Genomic DNA, 18,319 nt, shown 5'->3' with positions numbered 1-18,319 from the left:
GAGATGTTCATTGTTACATCCTTGTTACAGATTTCAGTGTTAGTAATTGTATCAACGTAGGTGATGATTTAGCTGAACAGATAACTCTTCAATGGAACTATTTTAGGAGCCTAAGTCCCTCCCTGATCTCCTGTACTGAATATTTCTTCATTCTTTGCTAACAGTTTGTGTCTGTAAGGATAAGGGAAGAGTGATACTTGACTGATAAAAATGAGAACCTTAAATGGCAAATGCAGCAAGCAGTTACAAAAGCAGGAAAATTTGGGAGTAACTTCCAAATTCTGGGAGTAATTTTCCCAGATACTTGTTGATACTTGTTTAGGGAGTCATCATGAAACCCTTGAAAGTTGTGCTGAAGCAAGGACTAATAGACGAGCGTCTACATACAAGCTGTCTATTTGGAAATGTCTAAAAAGATGTAATTCAAGAGAAGCCAACAAATTATTTTTCTTTAATAGAAACTATAAGCAAACAAGCATATTATTCTGTTAGCAAAATAATTAATGTGACCTGGTTAATGTGGATTTTCATCCACATGTACTTTTCAGGACTTTACCTGTGCTCTTCATCACACCTGTGTTCTTCAGCAACTTCCAGTTCTGTGCTGGAACCCTGGACTCCCTACCCCCCCTGCTACTCTAACTACCCTGCTTGTCACACTGTAGATCAGCCCGCTGGGGATCAGGTACAGTCAAATTACTGAACTCACACTGTTCCCTTTCCCTTAGAGGTAAAGCTTGATCTTCTTTAGTCCTATGGACTATACATATGGACAAAATTTAAGTGAGCCAAGAGATTCTGAATTCAGGAGTCTGACTGACAGGATGCTCACGAAGGAAACTTTTTCCTTAGGAATCAAAAGGAAAAGATACAGCAAATGCAAACAGTTGGCTATGCTGAGGGAGATAGTTACTCAGGATTTCATGGTGTAAAAATAGGGGTGAATTTTCCAGCAAGATTAATGCGTGCCATAAACAAGGTCTTACTATGAATCTCCTCATATAATGAGTAATGAATCCGATTTAGCAATTCTTCAATTAGAAGTCAAATCTGTAAGTTTTCAATCTTTTCCACAATTAGTCTCCTGCTATAAAGCAACTGCCATCTAGCTAATTCACGAGGAATCCTTGCAGCTCCACAGACTTAATTATTCACTACACTTATTCACGTGAAGGAAAAAGGAAATCACCTCTACTTCTAATGCTTCTGGTATGGTAGCAAATACGTAAAGCTACATGACAACCACTGGACAGGCTTCAAAGGGCCTGTGCATGTTGCTGAGGCACACATATTGTGTGGTCTTAGAGGCACTCCTGCCACTGTGATGGCACACCAGGCAGTGACAAGCGTACTGCCATTGATGGGCCAGAGCGCACACAGCAGAACATTTACAGATTTTAGAGTATTCTAACTTCATGCCAACTCTCGTAGGTCTCTGCTCACTAATTCTGTACTTACCTCAGGATAACATTTTCATCAAGGAGCAGTTATCTGGTGTTGTTCTTCAACTGATGTAATGTTCTGCTTGATGCTTCTCTTCTGCAGTAGATATTTTGCTTTCTTCGTGGAAAAGGAAGGGAAAAAAAAGCAGTTAGTTTCTTTTCTTTATAAATTTGAGCAACATCACAATTGGTAAATACAAACAGCAGCAAATTGTTAACTTGATTTGTGACAAACAAGTATTAACAAATAACAAACACAGTTACTTTGACTCCCTCCTTGCTTCCCTACTCACTTTTTTTTAATTACTATTATTATTATTTATTTTATTTTAAAGGAGCAGATTGTTAGAACTGTCACCCAGAAATAGTCTAAAATAGCCTAAATTTCAGAGAGTGAGGACTTCCCTTTATTCCCCCTTGTATGCATTTGCAGGTAACACTCTGGCAGTACAGCCCTAGGTAGACCACCATGATCTTTTACACCAACATACAGCTTCCTAACAGCTAATGGACAGGGCACTATTGCAGGCTGCCAGCATATCCTCTCTTAAGCAGATTTCCTCAGGGAAGTGAGCCGATTAGCAATATGCTAAATTTGCTGTAAGTTGAAAGAGAAAAAAAGTGGGACAGTGAAATACAGAGCCTTTCTTGCACATACAGAATAAGAGTCAGACCCACAGGAAGCAAACATCCACACTGCAACAGCTCCCAAGATTTTTAGGCTGTCCTTACACTGAATGCTGTAGTATCTGTAGCCTCCACGGCAGGGGAGTGCCCAGATTATCATTCTTAAAGAGTAGTAACTTAGGGGTGAAAGAGTAGGGCGCCTTAAAATAAACAGCAGACATGTACCAGACATCAATCAACACACTCACCCTCTCCCTTAAAATATGTGACTCCACCCCTTCAGGTATGTTTCCTAGCTCCATGAATTCCTGCTTAGGACATTTGAGACCCACTCCCCAGTACATCCTAGAAGTGCTGATGCCAATGAAAGAAAAACAAGTATTGCAGCTTAGGTGCTTCAGTTTAAAGGGAATTCCTGGAGAGAGAGAGCTAAAAAAAATAAAACACCAAAGCCTATCATAGCAATGCTAGTATTTTCCAAGTGTATTTGTTTGAAAAATCCCTGTTACTGCCTTCTCCTACCCCACTCCTCAGCTCTGCAGCATTCCCTGCTTCTATTTTTTCAGCTTGAGGAGTTAACATCTTCCTTGGACTATGGGCCATGCTGTATCACGTGCCAAGACAGTGTGCGACAGACCAAGACTATGACCTGCCTTGACTCTTTGCTAACCTTACAAGTACTAGCAAATTCCTGTTTTAGCCTGGTCTTACCAGAGTGATCATGAACCTAGGCACTGGCTTAGTCAAAAAGCATCAAAACTGATATATGCGATAAATGGAACTATGATTTACAGGTGTCAGTTGCTGGCATTCGTCTTGCTACTGAGAGGAAAAATATTTTATGAAATTTGAAAGTATGACAATGGCTGCATTGCATTAACTTCCCTCACAGGCCAGACAAGGGAGTAGAACCTCTGCAGATGTCTTATTTGCACCTTTGTTGAGTGCTACAGTGTTATCTCACATGCTTCTCCTACCTTTCTTTGAAGCCCATTCTGGCCATCCTGCAGCATGGTCCCACGGCTTCAAGTTCCTCTTCTTTCTCCTTGAGATCTGTCTCCAGCAAATCACACAGTGTCATAGGATGAAAGCACATACCTCACCACTCTGTCTTATAGCCCTACCCACTCTTCTTCTGCTCTCCCCAATGAACCCTTGGGGCCCATTGAGTTACACTGCAGGTACCAGAGCCTTGTGCCCAAGCCCCTTACAGTATGGATTAACTCCCATTCCTAACAGCACGTCTCCTTGGCTAACTCAGCAATGCAGAAATAATACATAGCTTCCAGCATAATTACCCTCTCACTCAGCACAGCAAAGGCTAAATGTCTTGGATCGCAGTGGCTGACTCGAGGAGACAGCCCTTCCTGGAGGCAGTGCCATGAGACTGCTCTCCCTTTTACTAACTGACTAGACAAGTCCAGCTTCAAGTTACAGGAATGGATCCTGCCTGCTGAAGAGTTCCACTAAACTACTGTATCCTTCAGAAGACCTAAGTATGTTATATGTTCCTCAGGCTGGCCAGCTGGTGTCAGCCTTTATGCAGCCAAAATAATGCAGTTGAAGATTATAATTACAGGTGCTCTAATGTTTTAGGGTAAAATATTTGCGTGTTTCTTTTTTTTCCTTTATGAAGAGATGTTTTAAACCAAGTAACACCAAATTACTTAATTACAGCAGCACGTGGTGAGGGACCTGATCAAGCTGCAACATGAAGTGTTTGATGACTCATACTTAAGGTAGACACAAAGAAATCCATTTAAGCAAAAAATCATTTTTGGCCTATGGTTGCTTTCTAAGGGGTGTGTGTGTGCCAAAAGCTCTGGGACACTTTGCCCAGCCTCCCTGCCCTTCAGGCTGGAAGGCACACTCCCTACAAGCTTTATGTCGAATACCCCCAGCCAGTTAGTAAAGTTGTGCCACTCACACATCCAGACCACACAGGTTTTCTTACTGCTTCTAGAGCCAAAGTTGCCTTCTGGACTTCTGCAGCTCTTCTGTTTTCTCCAAGTGTCTTGCTCATGGTGTTTCAGAAATACCTGCAGAAAAAGAAAAAAATGTGTGTAAAGCTTGTGCTCATTATTCCTGCCTGAAGTGTGCTATGAGATGCAAAAAAAAAAAAAAAAAAAAAAAAAACCACACACACACATATATATAAATAAAATAAAAAATGAGTTATTTAAGGTATTCTAGCTGTGTATAACAGCAAACACAGATGGTATTTGACACTTTCTGCACTCCCTAGGACTGTAAGGCAAAACATCAGAGTCTGAGTCATTGAGACACTGGCATAATGAAAAGGGAGAGAAAATACTCTTGCCAGAAATAAATAAGAGAACCAGTTGTGAAGGTAACAGAAGACTAATTTGTAGTGCCTTGGCAGTGTCCTTAGAATAGCATTTGTGACTGGGAGGAAAAAAGATGAATCAGTACTGCTGCATTTGTCGTCCTTGCAGTGTCTCTAGTGAGAGAACACAGCTTTAATACCTCTTTTGAACAGTGGGGAAGGAAACAATTGCCGAGCGTGCACAACCCCCTCCCTCCTGGAGCACCAGCTAGGGGGAAGCACTAGCAAGTGGTGCCCCACAACAGTCAGACTAGGGCAGGATGTACAGATCAGTCACTCCTCCAGCACCAACTTTTCAAACCTTGGAGGAAACGTCTGAATGAAATGCAGGTATGAAATATGATTTCGTCCCAAAATTTCAGTGAATTTGTTTCCAAGAGCAGCTAGCAGTACAGAGCTACCACAGAACAATGAGACACCCTTCAGGAAGATTACAGGGAGATGCTCTTTATCCTGTAGGAGGTGGTAGCCAGACGCAATTTCCAAAGCCTTTACAGCAGCCTGGGGAACCCAGAGAGGAAATACTCATAATTCATAATTTTTGTTCCTGATTCTGGATAATAATATTTACTCTAACAATGGGGATGTGGATACGGAAACACAACATTTAGCCCTTAAGGTGAATTTAAACCTTTAATCACATCTAAGCCCTCAAAACCAACCAAAGAAACCAACATAAACCAACCTACGATCCTTCTCAGGAATTAGTCAGTTGCACCCATGTGACATTAAAAAGATTTCTATGCCATAATAGCAGGCCCCAAGACAAGACCAGCATGTATCTCAGCAAAATGAAGTATTTTGTACAAGATTCAGCCTATTACATGATGAATTCCTAAGCCATGGAAATAGTTGCTTGGTAGATTTGCCTGCTTCTCCTTCATGTTTTCTACGGAAGGATGTGAGATGGGATATATTGATTGTATGGTGGCATGTCAGTTTGGGGCGATGAATCAGAAACACTTCTCCCTCAGACACCAATTAAACTGTATTCTTCTACTATATCAGTACATAGAACAATTGTGAAGCACGAGAGAAGTAAAACTGACAAAAGTTGTCAATCATGAAGCAAAAAGCAAAAGCAGGTGTCAAACTGCTGAGTGACTGGGTGTCCAAACATCAGCCCTTACTGACAGCCAAGAGATGAATTTTGAGAGTGGCAGTTCTTGAACAAAAACAATTTGTCACTGACCCAAGTGATGAATAAGCCACAAGTCCAACAGCACAAGTTGGCTAGCAATCACCTTCCATGATCCAGCTAAGACTATGGCACACTCCTAAATAATGCAGAACAGATCAAGAGCTTAGAGTTACCACAAGATGTCACTCAACTGAGAAACAAAATAGGGTACTGATGCAATCTGTATATCAATCTATATATTGCCAATTGGAGCTGCAGCTGGAGCCATAACCCACATGTGCAGACTTTTATGCATACATCCTCCAGGCAGGGAGTTCATTGCTGCAAGTGAGCCTTGATGATAGCCTATAATCAATGAGAACTGACAGATCTTTCAGCCTGTGTTACTAAAGCAAATTGTAACACTGTTAGCACCAGGAGACAGAGGGCAACAGCCCTGCCTGTGGGGCTGATGCTGAGCACCCCATTTTCTTTAAATGAGAAAATTCCCTGAAACAGCATAACCCTTATCAACAACCACTCTCACGTTAACATAACTTACATCCAGTTTGATAAGCCAGAAGGAAATCAACATAACATTATTAATTTAATGACTCAATCTGGAACTGCAGAGGATTTTTCATAATAATACTGAATTCTGTGAACTTAGCAGCCAGGATGCAAAGATGTTGACTGTTTTCCACCCCTGGTATGGATTCCTGATGCACTATGCACAACTCACACAAGCACAAAAAGGAACGTGAGCATTCAGGACATTAAAACTTAAGGCAGGTGGCTCTAAAGTAAAACAAACAAACAAACACAAACCACAAAAGAGCCTACTTCCAGAGAAATAAGGCACATTTGAACAAAGACTGGTTTTGTCTGGGACAGGACTTTGGGAGCTCAGAAAGTAATAGAAGAGACACAGGGATGCCTGTGTCCTGTAATGCTCTATAAAGCCAATCATCAAGTCTCAATAGGTCCTGGAGGAGTAACGCTTGAATTTTTTTAAAGTGGAAGCTTGAAACAGGTTAACAGTTTGCATCAAGAGGACACTATCCATTTTAACTAGGCAGTAAGAGCATATCCTGTTCACAAGAGAAGAAGGTAAAATCAAAGGCTGCAGTTCAATTATTTAACGTAGGTCCCACCTCCTGTATGATTGCCTGATTAAAAACAGCTTTCAGCTTTAGGTCCACACCAGGCCTCAGAAAAAAAACCACAGGTTTTAGTTCCAGAAATAACCCGTTCAGTACATTATACAAAGAATAGGAAGTTGGGATCCTCAAAGCTGCAGTAGGTTTGGATAGTGATCAGAAGCAGGAAATCTGACATCTCTTCTGGTAAGAGTATTTTTTCCTTCTGGAGCATTTTTTCCTTCATGCCCTTGTACTCACATGAGGGTGCTTCCTGCTTTGCTTCCAACAGCCTCCCGGATGGGAGCATACCTCTGCAAATGAAAAGGGTTCAGAGCTGCAGTCAAAAGTTACTTAGCATCCTTAAATGTTTCAGTCATCAGAACCACAACTGTATTGCTAAAACAAAACCCTCCTGTGCTGCAGGGTTGGTGTGATCAGCTATAACGGAGGAGCTTTGCAAGGTACTAGGGGTATACTTTGTTATTTTAGTAATTAAATGTGGAGTTTTGGGCCAGCAGTGAGCAGGAACTAAGCAAAGATCATTTAACACCTTACAGCTTCAAAAGACTGTCAACATTAAGACAAGGTAAAAAGGCAAAACTCCAAAATAACTAGAACGTCAAGAAATTCGAGTGGAATGAGGAAAGCATTGCATTTTGCTGATCAGACCAGCTCTAGTACAACATCAGTAGTGTCAGCACTGTTTTTCTGGTCACTGGCTGAATGCCTCAACTATGATCATTAGGAAACAAGGACATAAACTTTTGAGGTTAGGAGGGGAGGGGGCTGATCGTTCAGCCATAGAAGGGCATGCAAATCTTCAGTGCTACAGTGTGCCTAGCACACTACTGTGGTCATTTAGGGGACTCATGGTTGGCTGCTTACGTTTCAAAGAGTCTATAACAGAAACCTGTATTTTGCTCTCTTTTTCTCTTTACATATTTGTTTATTACATACAAATGCCAGAACTAGTTCTTTCAGATATAATTCTGGATGAGTAAAAAGAAAGACAATACGCTAATATCTCAGGGGGGAGGGGGGGGGGGGGAAGGATCTTGTCAGAAGAATTTGGATTCCTTTTCAGAATCCTTCCCTATAATATGGATACCCAACAATATGGACAGAAGCAGTGACAGAGTTAACTCTTGCTGGCTGTCTAAAACTTGGATAAACATCGACAGCTGAAATGTTAATACAAGGAGGTCATAAATATCATACAGAAAAAGAAAATTACTGTTATGTTTTTTTAAGTCAGATATAAGACCAATATTAAAATAATACAGTTCGAGAAGGGCTGTATGAATTTGTTATATTAAACTATAGTGTAAAGAAAGTTTGACAAAGGCATATTTTTGTTTGGTATTTTCTAAGACATCAATATGAAAGAAAGGGCTTTAAGAGGGGTCTTAACCAGTTAGCGGGAGCCACCTCGGAGGCCGGAGCTGGCCAGCCTTGTGCTGCCCTTACTGCACATTACTGAGACACACCTGAGCTTTCTGTTTAGTTCTAGCTCTTTTTCTGCAGCTTCAAAGGGGTTACAACTCTTACTGGGTATTGAGGCAAGTGCCCTAGGTTGAAGAGCTGCGGCACTTCCACAAGACCACAACCTCTAGTTAAAGCAAGGTTCCAGTTACTATGGGCAGCCAAAGCTTTTAGGGAATTATATTTTTAGGGGTTGGGGGCAGGGTATAAACTTCACCTTTTTTCCATGTGGGAAAGCATTTAATCTTTTATATTGAGATCTCTCCTCTTTTAAGCAGATACTAACTTGGACATCCTGGAAGGTTTTGCATAAAGCAGAAAGTTATTTTGGCTTTCTACGGTCCTTAGTAAACGGGACCTGATTTTAAAATAAGAAATAGTTAGAATTATTTATGCTATAGATAAACCACAATTCACAGGAAAAACAACAACAACAAAAACACCATGTACTGTTTCCCAGCTTTACACTGACAAATCTTTTAATTGTTTTTGTTTAAAATTATGTAGGTTCTTTCATCTATTATAACCTGTACACATTAATATGGACTCAGATAGTTGATCCTATGCAATGATGTTAAAAAGGCATAAATTACTGTCCATCATGGAGCTGCTAAGATAATCTGTTAGTGCTCTCTTAGCATGCCCCAATCATGAGGTAAAAGGTATTAGCCTAACTTTTTTACATTTTTTATATACAATACTTCACATCAGCATGTATACTCTATGATATGCAACTATTTAAAATGTCTACAAGAATCTTAACACGTAGGCATATCATTATTTGTTGAATTATAATGCTACCATATAGAAAAAAAAACTCAAATCCCAAACTGAACAGAGCTGAGAGAGAGAGCATTTTGAGAACAGCAGATGTTAAGAACTTAAAGTCCTCGTTACTCCTACTCACGTTTCTTGCTTACCTTGCCCAAGTCTAGCAGAGATTTACTACATCTCTTACCACTTTTGTTGCAAGGATTCTGGTAAACACTGTACACAGAGGGAGTCTGAGTCATGACTACCTACTAGGAATGCTGTTAAAAATACTGAAAGAGAAGTGAGGAGGATTCAGTATTAGATCTGTTGTTATTTATTTAGTGCACCTTCCTCCATTTTCTTAGAAAGCCTCATGTTGTCACAGCAGGTACATTACTGAAGGTCAAAAGTCAGTTATTGCATACACATCTGTAAATCTTGTTTGAGCAGCAACTGCTGTGTGTCCAGTAATATTTCTTCAAAATTTGTTCATAGAGGAATGGATCTAATATGATGTTTTGGGCTTGTGCACAAGTACTAGAGACTAGTCTTTTCTGTAAACAACTTGCAATATATCCAGTTTGGTCACATAGGTAATGGTAGGTATGAATGTATCGAGTGTTTTACAGGTTCTGCAGGCAGATGCCTACTTTCAGCAGTCCTAAGAATTAGCTACTTATATCAATACAGATAACGAATTGAGAGTACAGATCGACTTTATATATACACCAAATAAAAGTGAAAATGATCTCACATATTTTAATACCCTTCTTTGAACATGAGCGTCAACTGATTTAAAAAAAAAAAACAACACTAAAATGGCGATTCAACTTAATAAAAGCAGTAAAGCCTACTCAGTTCTCCCCAGCTCTCACCCCACAAGAGCTACTAAACATGCATTAAGAGATAAGCAAGATCTACAGGTGCTGAGTAAGCAGAAGAAAAGTCTGTCCTGCCAACTATTAATGTAATACCAGAAAGAGTGAGGGTAACTCCCAGCAAGAGTCCTACAGGGTCCTCACTAAATCCTGCCCTGCTGAATCAAAGAACTTTTGTAACTGAACTCTAATGGCTTCAATTTAACTCACTTCCCAGAAGCCCAACAGCATCAGACCTTTCCCCTTTTTACATCTAAAGTGCTAGAGAATAAGTAAAACAAAACAAAACAAAAAAAAAACAACACAGACTCTTAAACCTGAGAGTGTACCCGCTTAGAACAAAGCTGGCTGGGCTCAGCTGGCTGAGCCATTGGGCTCAGGTGTTTCAGGACAGATGAAATCAACAGAAAAGAGTGGCTACTTTTCAGGGCCTTCTTCCCCCAAACTCACCTTTCTCTCCAGTGGCAGTGGAATCCCTCATCCCCCTGAAAACTGGAGAAGAACTTTAAAGAGTACGTGCAATGTTTTACTGGGCTTTCTGAAGGATACAGAGACACGTTATGTCAGCAGCTGAGAAGCTAGGAAGCCCAAACCTTAAGGAGAGAATGACTAAAATACATAAACATCATCAAATCAGTGTTTATATATGTATGCTTTGTTAACATCACCATGTTATGTATGTATGACATGTATGACAATAATAGGAACTTTTATCTGTCTAGCAAATGGTGTAACACAGCACAGCACAGAAAGTGTCCCAGGTTTGTTATGGTGGCCTATTATAAGGATGTGCAGCTATCAGAGACTGCATCATGACCAGTTCAACCCTCAAGACATCCAACTCAGGCTTCAGCATATGAAATGTTGAGCTGAAAAGTCAGCTTCAGTTTGACAAGTGTGCAAGTCTCATGTTAGAAAAGAAAGAAAGCTAAATAAATACAGGATATATACTGTAGGATAGTGGTGGTTCCCGGTTCCTTGAAATGTTCGACACACAGACTACTAGAGGAACCACTGCCAGTAATTAAGTTAGGTGAACCAGAGTAAGAACCCGTTAGTTGCAAATCAATGCTGCTTCCATTCTGTACCATGGAAGGAACCAAGTATTTTTGGGAAAATGATAAGAGCCTTTCAGCCAGAAAAGCAACTGCAGAAGTGTGCACTGGAAGTATGCACAACTGGAGGCTGACATGACAGACAAAAATTTGGCACCAATGCGCAAAGGGAACTTCAGTGATACCTGCACAAAGGCAGTATTCCTCAAGGGTAAGTAGCTTGGTTTCAATCTCTCCTCCCATTTCATGACAAATATAGAGAAGGGCTGACATAACATCAGCTACTAAGACAGAAAAACAACAGCATTGATCACACACTTCTCTGTGAAAAGACCCAATCCTCCCTTGAAGGCCTGAAGAAAACAAGGGAAGAATATACACTTCCAAACAGGAGACCATAAATGCAGAACCCCTCCCCAACCTAATGGATACTTAAGTCTAGCAAAGAAGTCCAATCTCTTTTCTATTTTTTGCTAGTTGACACCATAATGCTAGAACATATTATGTGCTGTAAAATGACAGGAGAGAAAAACAACTACAAGAGTAACAGAAAACACGAGGACATTCATTTAAATTGAGGCTCACATTCTGTCTAGAAATTGATGAGCGATTCATGAATTTCTGTGAAGTTTTTCATTAAGTAAAATGCTTTTCAAAATGCAGCAGAAGGTACTCTTTAAGTGTGTTTTTTCTTTTTTTTCTAGATTTAACTATCACACTTTTACATTGCAATCAAAGTCTAACTGCAGGTTGTATTGCACATCTATACTACCTTTAATTGCTTAGGTATAAACACAACAGCAAACAGCCTAGCACAGCCTGATAAAATTTTTGAATCCATTTGTCAGATAGCTTTTACAGACAGTGCTGTGCAGATACCAGCTCACCAAGCTTGTGCACCAGTCACTAAATTCCAGCTGATTTTTAAAAAGGTCTAATTTTAGTTTTGTTAAAGAACGTTGCAGTATAGGAGACGATACCTGGAATAAACCACACACGATGACCAACATATTGAAAAATGACGTTATACATGTTTATTATGAAATTTACATTCCACTATGAAACAACAGTAAGTGCAAAAAGCTGATGAAAATAAAACAAAAACAAAACAACAACAACAAAAGTTCCCAGACCATTCGAAAACATTGTGTGTAATCCTCTCGTGTAACAGTCAAAGGAGGCTCAAACCTAACATTCTCCTTCCCTCTCTGCTGCTCTTTAACTTAAAGTAGACTTTTGGCTTCATCAACCACAGGTATTTCAAGTGTGCAGTTACCTCCAAGTTTATCAAACACAGTGAAACTTGAGCTGTATGTCTCTAAAACTAGAAAGCTATACAATTGTACTTGGTTTAAGCCAATCTGAGTAAAGGTAAAAACTACAAGAATTTCTCTCCCACTGTCTTGAAACTTTCACAAACATGGGTAATTCCTTTCTTTGTAACGCCTATTTTTGTCTCAAACCTGCAAGGTAACAGAACCTTTGCCAAGTGCATTTCTCCATCAATTCTCCATTAATTCACTCAACCAAATCACATTTGCACAGGACAAAATGATCTTATGCAGGAGCTCAGTCATCTTAGTCACGCGAGTTCATTTCATCTCTTGTAAGAGGCAACAAGTCAAATCAGTTCCTAGAACGATGGCAACTTTAATATATTGTCAGAAACATGTACGTTATTCAAAAAAAGTTTGTCTTCTATGTTTTGGCAAAAAGCAGTAAACTTGGAAGAAGTGGTAAATCTTTCCCTGTTGCTGCAAGCCAGACACATGCATACAAAATGCACAACAGAATTTCAATAGCACTGTGCCACAGCATCAAAAACTGGATAAACGCAACAGTATACAAATTCTTTCATCATCTTCCTGCCTTGTGTAAAGTATCCGAGAATACATTATCCTACAGAAAACAGACAAACAAACAACCTTGCGACATATCCATAATACAGTTTGAACTGAACCAGTTTATATTGCTAGGCTATGGAATACGGAAGTGTCCCAAAGAGTAACATGCATTTAATTAATGTGCTGTTATATCAATTTTAATGGAAACCTGGTCTGCCAAAGGAATTCTGACTTAATTGATTTGCTGTTTATGTTGATAACACACAGTGATCAAATGGCTGGAGTTAACTAATGAAGCTAGTTAGAAACACAGTGATATACCTTTAGAAATTGTCTGTCACTTACTTACATGTATTCCTATAATAAATGTACATAAAATGGACATGCTTTTGACACATTATATACTTCTCTGTTTATACCAAAACTGTCTAACCTTTTGTCAACTCATTCCTTAGTTCACTGGAGAGCAACATTACCTCCTCCCAGCCCTTTCATTCTTGCCTTATTTAGCTAGGTAAGACCCTGTGCACAGTTAAGGAAGTACAAACAAATACTTACACAAAAGAAGTAAATATTTTTCATTAAAAAAATATTAACCCATATATAGTATTTTAAATAAAATTCACCTTTTATAAGTTTAAGTTTTTGCTTAGATAGCAAAAGGCAACTCCAGGAATTCCTGAATATTTCTGTGCGCTGCTGACAGACAAGTTTCTGTTGAGAATCCCTGTGCAAGTTTGAGGTGGTTACTCGTTTTAATTTTACAAAAAAAAAAAAAAAAAAAAAAAAAAAAAAAAAAAGACTGCTATATCAAAGAGTCATCATAAGATCTATAGGGATGTACAAGCAGAAGGGCCACATATAAATCAGTTTAAGAAGCTTTGTTTTCCTACCCTATTCCACTCAACCCTGAAGCAAAAACAGTGCTGATTATTTTGATGTGCCATATGCCAAATGCAAATCAGTGTAATTATACCAATGCTTCACACCATGCACCCAAAAAGATACCAGCCATTATGTTCCACATACACTGCAACAGCCAAGGTAAATGTTGACTGTTTTATCTAATTGTATGAAAACAAACTTTAAAATCATTTAAATATGTACAGTGAAAAATCACATACAGATTAAGAATCCCTTTCCACTCTGGTCACTAGCCTATTCCTCTAAAGAACTTGGGGCAAATACTTTTTCTTCTTTAAGTTACCTTACAAATCTATTGTAGATTATTCAGTTATAACTAAAAGCTTGAACAGAAAGGAAACCAAAAAGCAGCATGGACAATAACACTTCACTGAATACCACTCAGAAATCAGATTTCTCCAAATGATTTTTCTTTTGGGACAGAAAGCCTGCCTTAGTTCTGTTCAAAAGCAGATTCAGAACCACTCTCCATCATTGGAACACGGGATTCCAACAGATAAAATTGATCTGTGTTCATAAAATGCTACAAAGAACACTAGCTTTCACCTCTTGTTTCTGAATATAGAATGGTAAATTTTGCTCTGAAGGAAATCTTTTAAACAAAATCCTGCCTAAAATCAGAAATACCTGAATGAAAGGCATGATGTTTACTGCAAAACTCTAAAATGTATAGAATGTCTACCTGTCAAGAGAAGAGTCAGATTACTGAATTTTCAAGCATTTAAGTAAATGCTCTCTGCGTATTTCAAATAGAATTGAAATAATTGAATTGAGCACCTAGTTTCAGTGTTGCAAAAGGAAATAAAAATATGCCTGAGATTTTTTTGTATGTGCAAAAATACCCTCATTTAAAAAGATGCACGGGACACTTCGGAAAGATTTCTTAGCTTGAAATTTTCACCTAATATATACTTTTCTGCTTCGTAATTCTTATTCATTGCACCTCCCACTGTATGCTTCAGAAGCTCTGGAAAGAAATTAACTTCTGTTAATACCTCACTAGCACAATTGCACTCTTAAAAGACAAATGCTGACCACATATTTTGGTGTTCATAAATATAAGTACTATTTTCTTACATAGAATTAAAGGTTCTCTCACCTGATTCTCAATGTGGGGAGTTCAAAAGAGTATGGTTTCTGAACTAGAAAATACAAGAATCAAAAATGTCCCAAGTTTTTGCATTTGTTTGCTATAGAGAAGAACTTGGACCAATGATGCTGGTCAGACTGATCATTATTTTAATATTGTATTTAAATGATATGGTCTGACTGCTAACAAATAGTAAAATCCTATGGTCATATGGCAGAAAAAATAGAACAGCACCCGTAAGATGGTTTTACAAATACAGTTTAAAAGGTTGAAATACTGAGAATGTCTACAATGGTCTTTTATTTAAGCTAAGACAGATGCTGAAGGGATCACAAAACTAAGCTTTGGCTTCTTTCTTTTCTTATCTTCCACCAAAGCCTTCTTCCTCAAACCTAAGCATTGTTCTCTTCTCCTTGATCCCAACACTTCTCTCTCCCCCATCTTTTAACATGCACATGCCTTCTTCAACTCTTCTATAACGCACCTAACCATGCCCATACTGGATGTTTATCCCTCAAGTATTATTTACTATGCTAGAAGTCCATACCAGTCAGTCCTCCTTTAGGATATCCATTTTTGACGACTGTGTGCAGATTGGAGCTCCCAGTGCTCCAATCATGGCTGGAAGACTCTGGTTTCTTCTCAGTCCTGCCATTAAGTTGCTACCAGCATTTAAAAACACAGCTGAGTCCTGCCTCCGCAAGCTAACCTCTGGCCCCTGATTCTTCCTGTGGTCCTCTGTCTCAGGGGGCTTAACCACCCTGGCAATACCCAGCCTCTTCAGCCTGTCCACTAGGTTCATCTTCAGCTGGCCTATGTCTGGAGCGTTGCGGGAGGGCTTTAGGCCATACATTTCCTGCAAGAATGTTTCTGCTGGTCGGGAAGCCAGGAAATTTTCTGAGTGATGCACTCGAGGCTCAAATGGTAAAGGGGAAGGACAAGGTGAATGTGAGGGAGAATTGGGTGGAGTAGAAGGAAAAGGGACTGTTTGAGGGGGCTGTAGCAAAGGCAGTTTTTCTAATAGGGGGCTATCATAAACCTTGGCAGAGATGCCTCGTTCTTGCAAAAGCTGTGCCAGACTGCTGGTGCTGCTGAGGGTAGTAGTTGAATCTCCTCTGTTGGTGAGAAATTCTCCAATATTAAGCCTGTAAGACATGGCTGGAGTGCTCACTACTGGATTTCCAGTGCTGCTGCCACTATTTCCAAGTGAAAATGGGGCACACGTGGAGCTGAAATAAAATAAAAATGAAACAGAAAATACACACATTAGACATCTTCATACCTGCTTGACTCTGTATGTGCCTTTTAGTATATGAAAGAAACAAGAAAAAGAAAACTATTGTTACTTATTCTGTTAACTTCAGCTTTAGTAGTTTCAGTATTTGTGTTCTGCAAAATATCTAGACAATATTGGTTGACAGAGGGGTTTTGGTGTAAGTACCAAAGAATTTATTTTTCATATATAATTTTTAATGTCTGGCCATGGAAAGGAAAAACTCCTGATAGGACAGGGAGTAATGTTTTTAAACTAAAAAAGGGTAGATTTAGATTAGGTATTAGGAAGAAATTCTTTACTATGAGGGTGGTGAGGCACTGGCACAGGTTGCCCAGAGAAGCTGTGGATGCCCCATCCCTGGAGGTGTTCAAGGCCAGGTTGGATAGGGCTTTGGGCAGACTGGTCTGGTGGAAGGTGTCCCTTCCCATGGCAGAGATTGAAACTAGGTGATCTTTAAGGTCCCTTCCAACCATAGCCATTCTACGGTTCTATGAAAGAAAAATAAATTGTTATGACAAGATTACGCCAAGTGTTCTATAATCAAGTTCATTGTTGTGTTTTACCTTCTGTTTAGAACCGAACTTAATTTTTGAAGTTAAGGTTAGATATGATAGCATAAAACTTTTCAAGACCAGCTGTCAGTTCAGAGCTTTTAGGTGAACGTTTCATAAAACAATTACAAAGGCATTTAAGAGGACAAAACACGGAGAAACTTCGCTGAAGAACACATTAGTTGAATTGCTAAATTTCCAGACAATGAAACCTGAATACCCAAAGCTACCTATGATAAAACTCTAACAAGTGGCACATTTGGATGAAAGACCCTGTTGAATGATACTAGCTGTAGTATATCACACAGATACTAATCTTTATTTCCCATGTACAAACACTGCAATCTCTTCTGCTCTATATTAACTCAGATGATGCTTCCTGAAACACTGAGTATAATTATGTTTTCTGAAAGGACATTTCTTGATGGATACTGGACGTTGGACATACTTAGAGGACCCTTAATAGAAGAGATTAATAACTTAAAAAATGCAAACAAGTTAAATCAGGACTTGCAATTTGAATTGGACACTTGACCCACTTAAACTGGTATTCTGCTTTAAAGAGCACAACCAGCCAAGCCACAATGTATTCAGCTAATTGTCATGAAAATCTTAATACTAGTCACTTTTTTTTTTAATTTTACACAACCAGAAATATAAACTGTGCTCAACTATAGTGTATTAGATAGAACATCGACATCCAGCAAGTGTATTAGAACATCGACATCCAGCAATAACTTAGTTTTTAAAAAGGACAGAATAAAACATATTATGACAGGGTTTTGTTGTTGTTATTTTTGTTTTAATACAATAGGTATATGATACAAGGAATTTGCTATTTTAAGAGTATAAATTTGCTTCCTTTAAGTTACCTTAACCTATTCTAACTCTCGCTGTGGAGAATTTCTAGTTTCCCCTTTGTAAATACAACCATTTTTATGTGTAACTTTTTATGTGCTGCCTAACTGTCTTGGTATTTTTTAAAACTTGTTCATATATCAGAAGACAGAACACAATTGTTCAATCCCACGCAGCAATTCTTAGGATGTTATCATACCTGGGAGTAACTTGGGTGATATCAGATGGATGAAGGATTCTACATGTAGTAAAGGTAAATGTGGAATTTGTTGAAGATAGACATTTTCCAGGATTTGAGGCTGCAATGTAGAGAATTTACATCCTGTGAGACTGATTAGTACTAATGAAAGCAAAGTTTAAGATGATGCTATTAGCATTGCTAATCTTTTTGTTGTTGTTGTTGTTTTGTTTTGAAGTAAAGAACAAACACAACAACAAAGACATCATTGCCCCAAGGCCAAATATTTTCCATTGAGAAAAAGATACTACAATCAGTTTATTTTAAAATCCATTTAGTTACTTGCTTTATGCTTTTTTTCCCAATTTAAGATGAGCTGAAACTACACTCTTCAAACGTTAGTAACATTAATAACAACAGACGCCAACTAGCACTACAAGAAACACTAACATCCAACCTGAACCTAAAAGCAAGGATCATTCTGCACAGACACAGGCTTCTAACCTTGCAAAATGCTCTGAAGATGAAGAGAACTGGAAGCAACCGTACCACCTGTATGAAATTGTATTTGAGCTAGCACTTAGTTTTATGCAGTTCCATACTACAGTAATTCAAAGTTCTTGGAGGCAAATTCCTAAACCAAAATAAATGTTAACAAAGTCCTGAAAAAAAAAGTCCTGAAAAGAAATTTCAGTCTGAAATCCCACACTGTAATCAGACAACTCAGCACATAAACAGTGATGAAGTCCTTG

General features: G+C 38.8%; 1 protein-coding gene across 19 annotated transcripts in view; it reads right to left on the bottom strand.

Annotated features, from left to right (window-relative positions):
• Window positions 1–3,697: 3,697 nt before the first annotated feature.
• Window positions 3,698–18,319, bottom strand: part of TRAK2 (trafficking kinesin protein 2) — a 39,796-nt gene continuing 25,174 nt past the window's right edge. For all 19 annotated transcript variants that reach the window (XM_040562382.1, XM_040562380.1, XM_040562378.1 and 16 more), the window contains 2 exons: window positions 17,589–17,688; window positions 3,698–15,933 (listed from right to left, as the gene is read on the bottom strand). In XM_040562382.1, the coding sequence (XP_040418316.1) occupies window positions 15,255–15,933; window positions 17,589–17,688 (779 nt within the window). In that variant the 3' untranslated portion in view covers window positions 3,698–15,254. The remainder of the gene's footprint in view (window positions 15,934–17,588; window positions 17,689–18,319) is intronic.

Source organism: Cygnus olor, chromosome 6 (assembly GCF_009769625.2).
Source record: "Cygnus olor isolate bCygOlo1 chromosome 6, bCygOlo1.pri.v2, whole genome shotgun sequence".
In the NCBI taxonomy this organism is placed as follows: Eukaryota; Metazoa; Chordata; class Aves; order Anseriformes; family Anatidae; genus Cygnus; species Cygnus olor.
The sequence above is the reverse complement of the archived record's forward strand: the minus strand, read 5'-3'. Positions and strand labels throughout refer to the sequence as shown.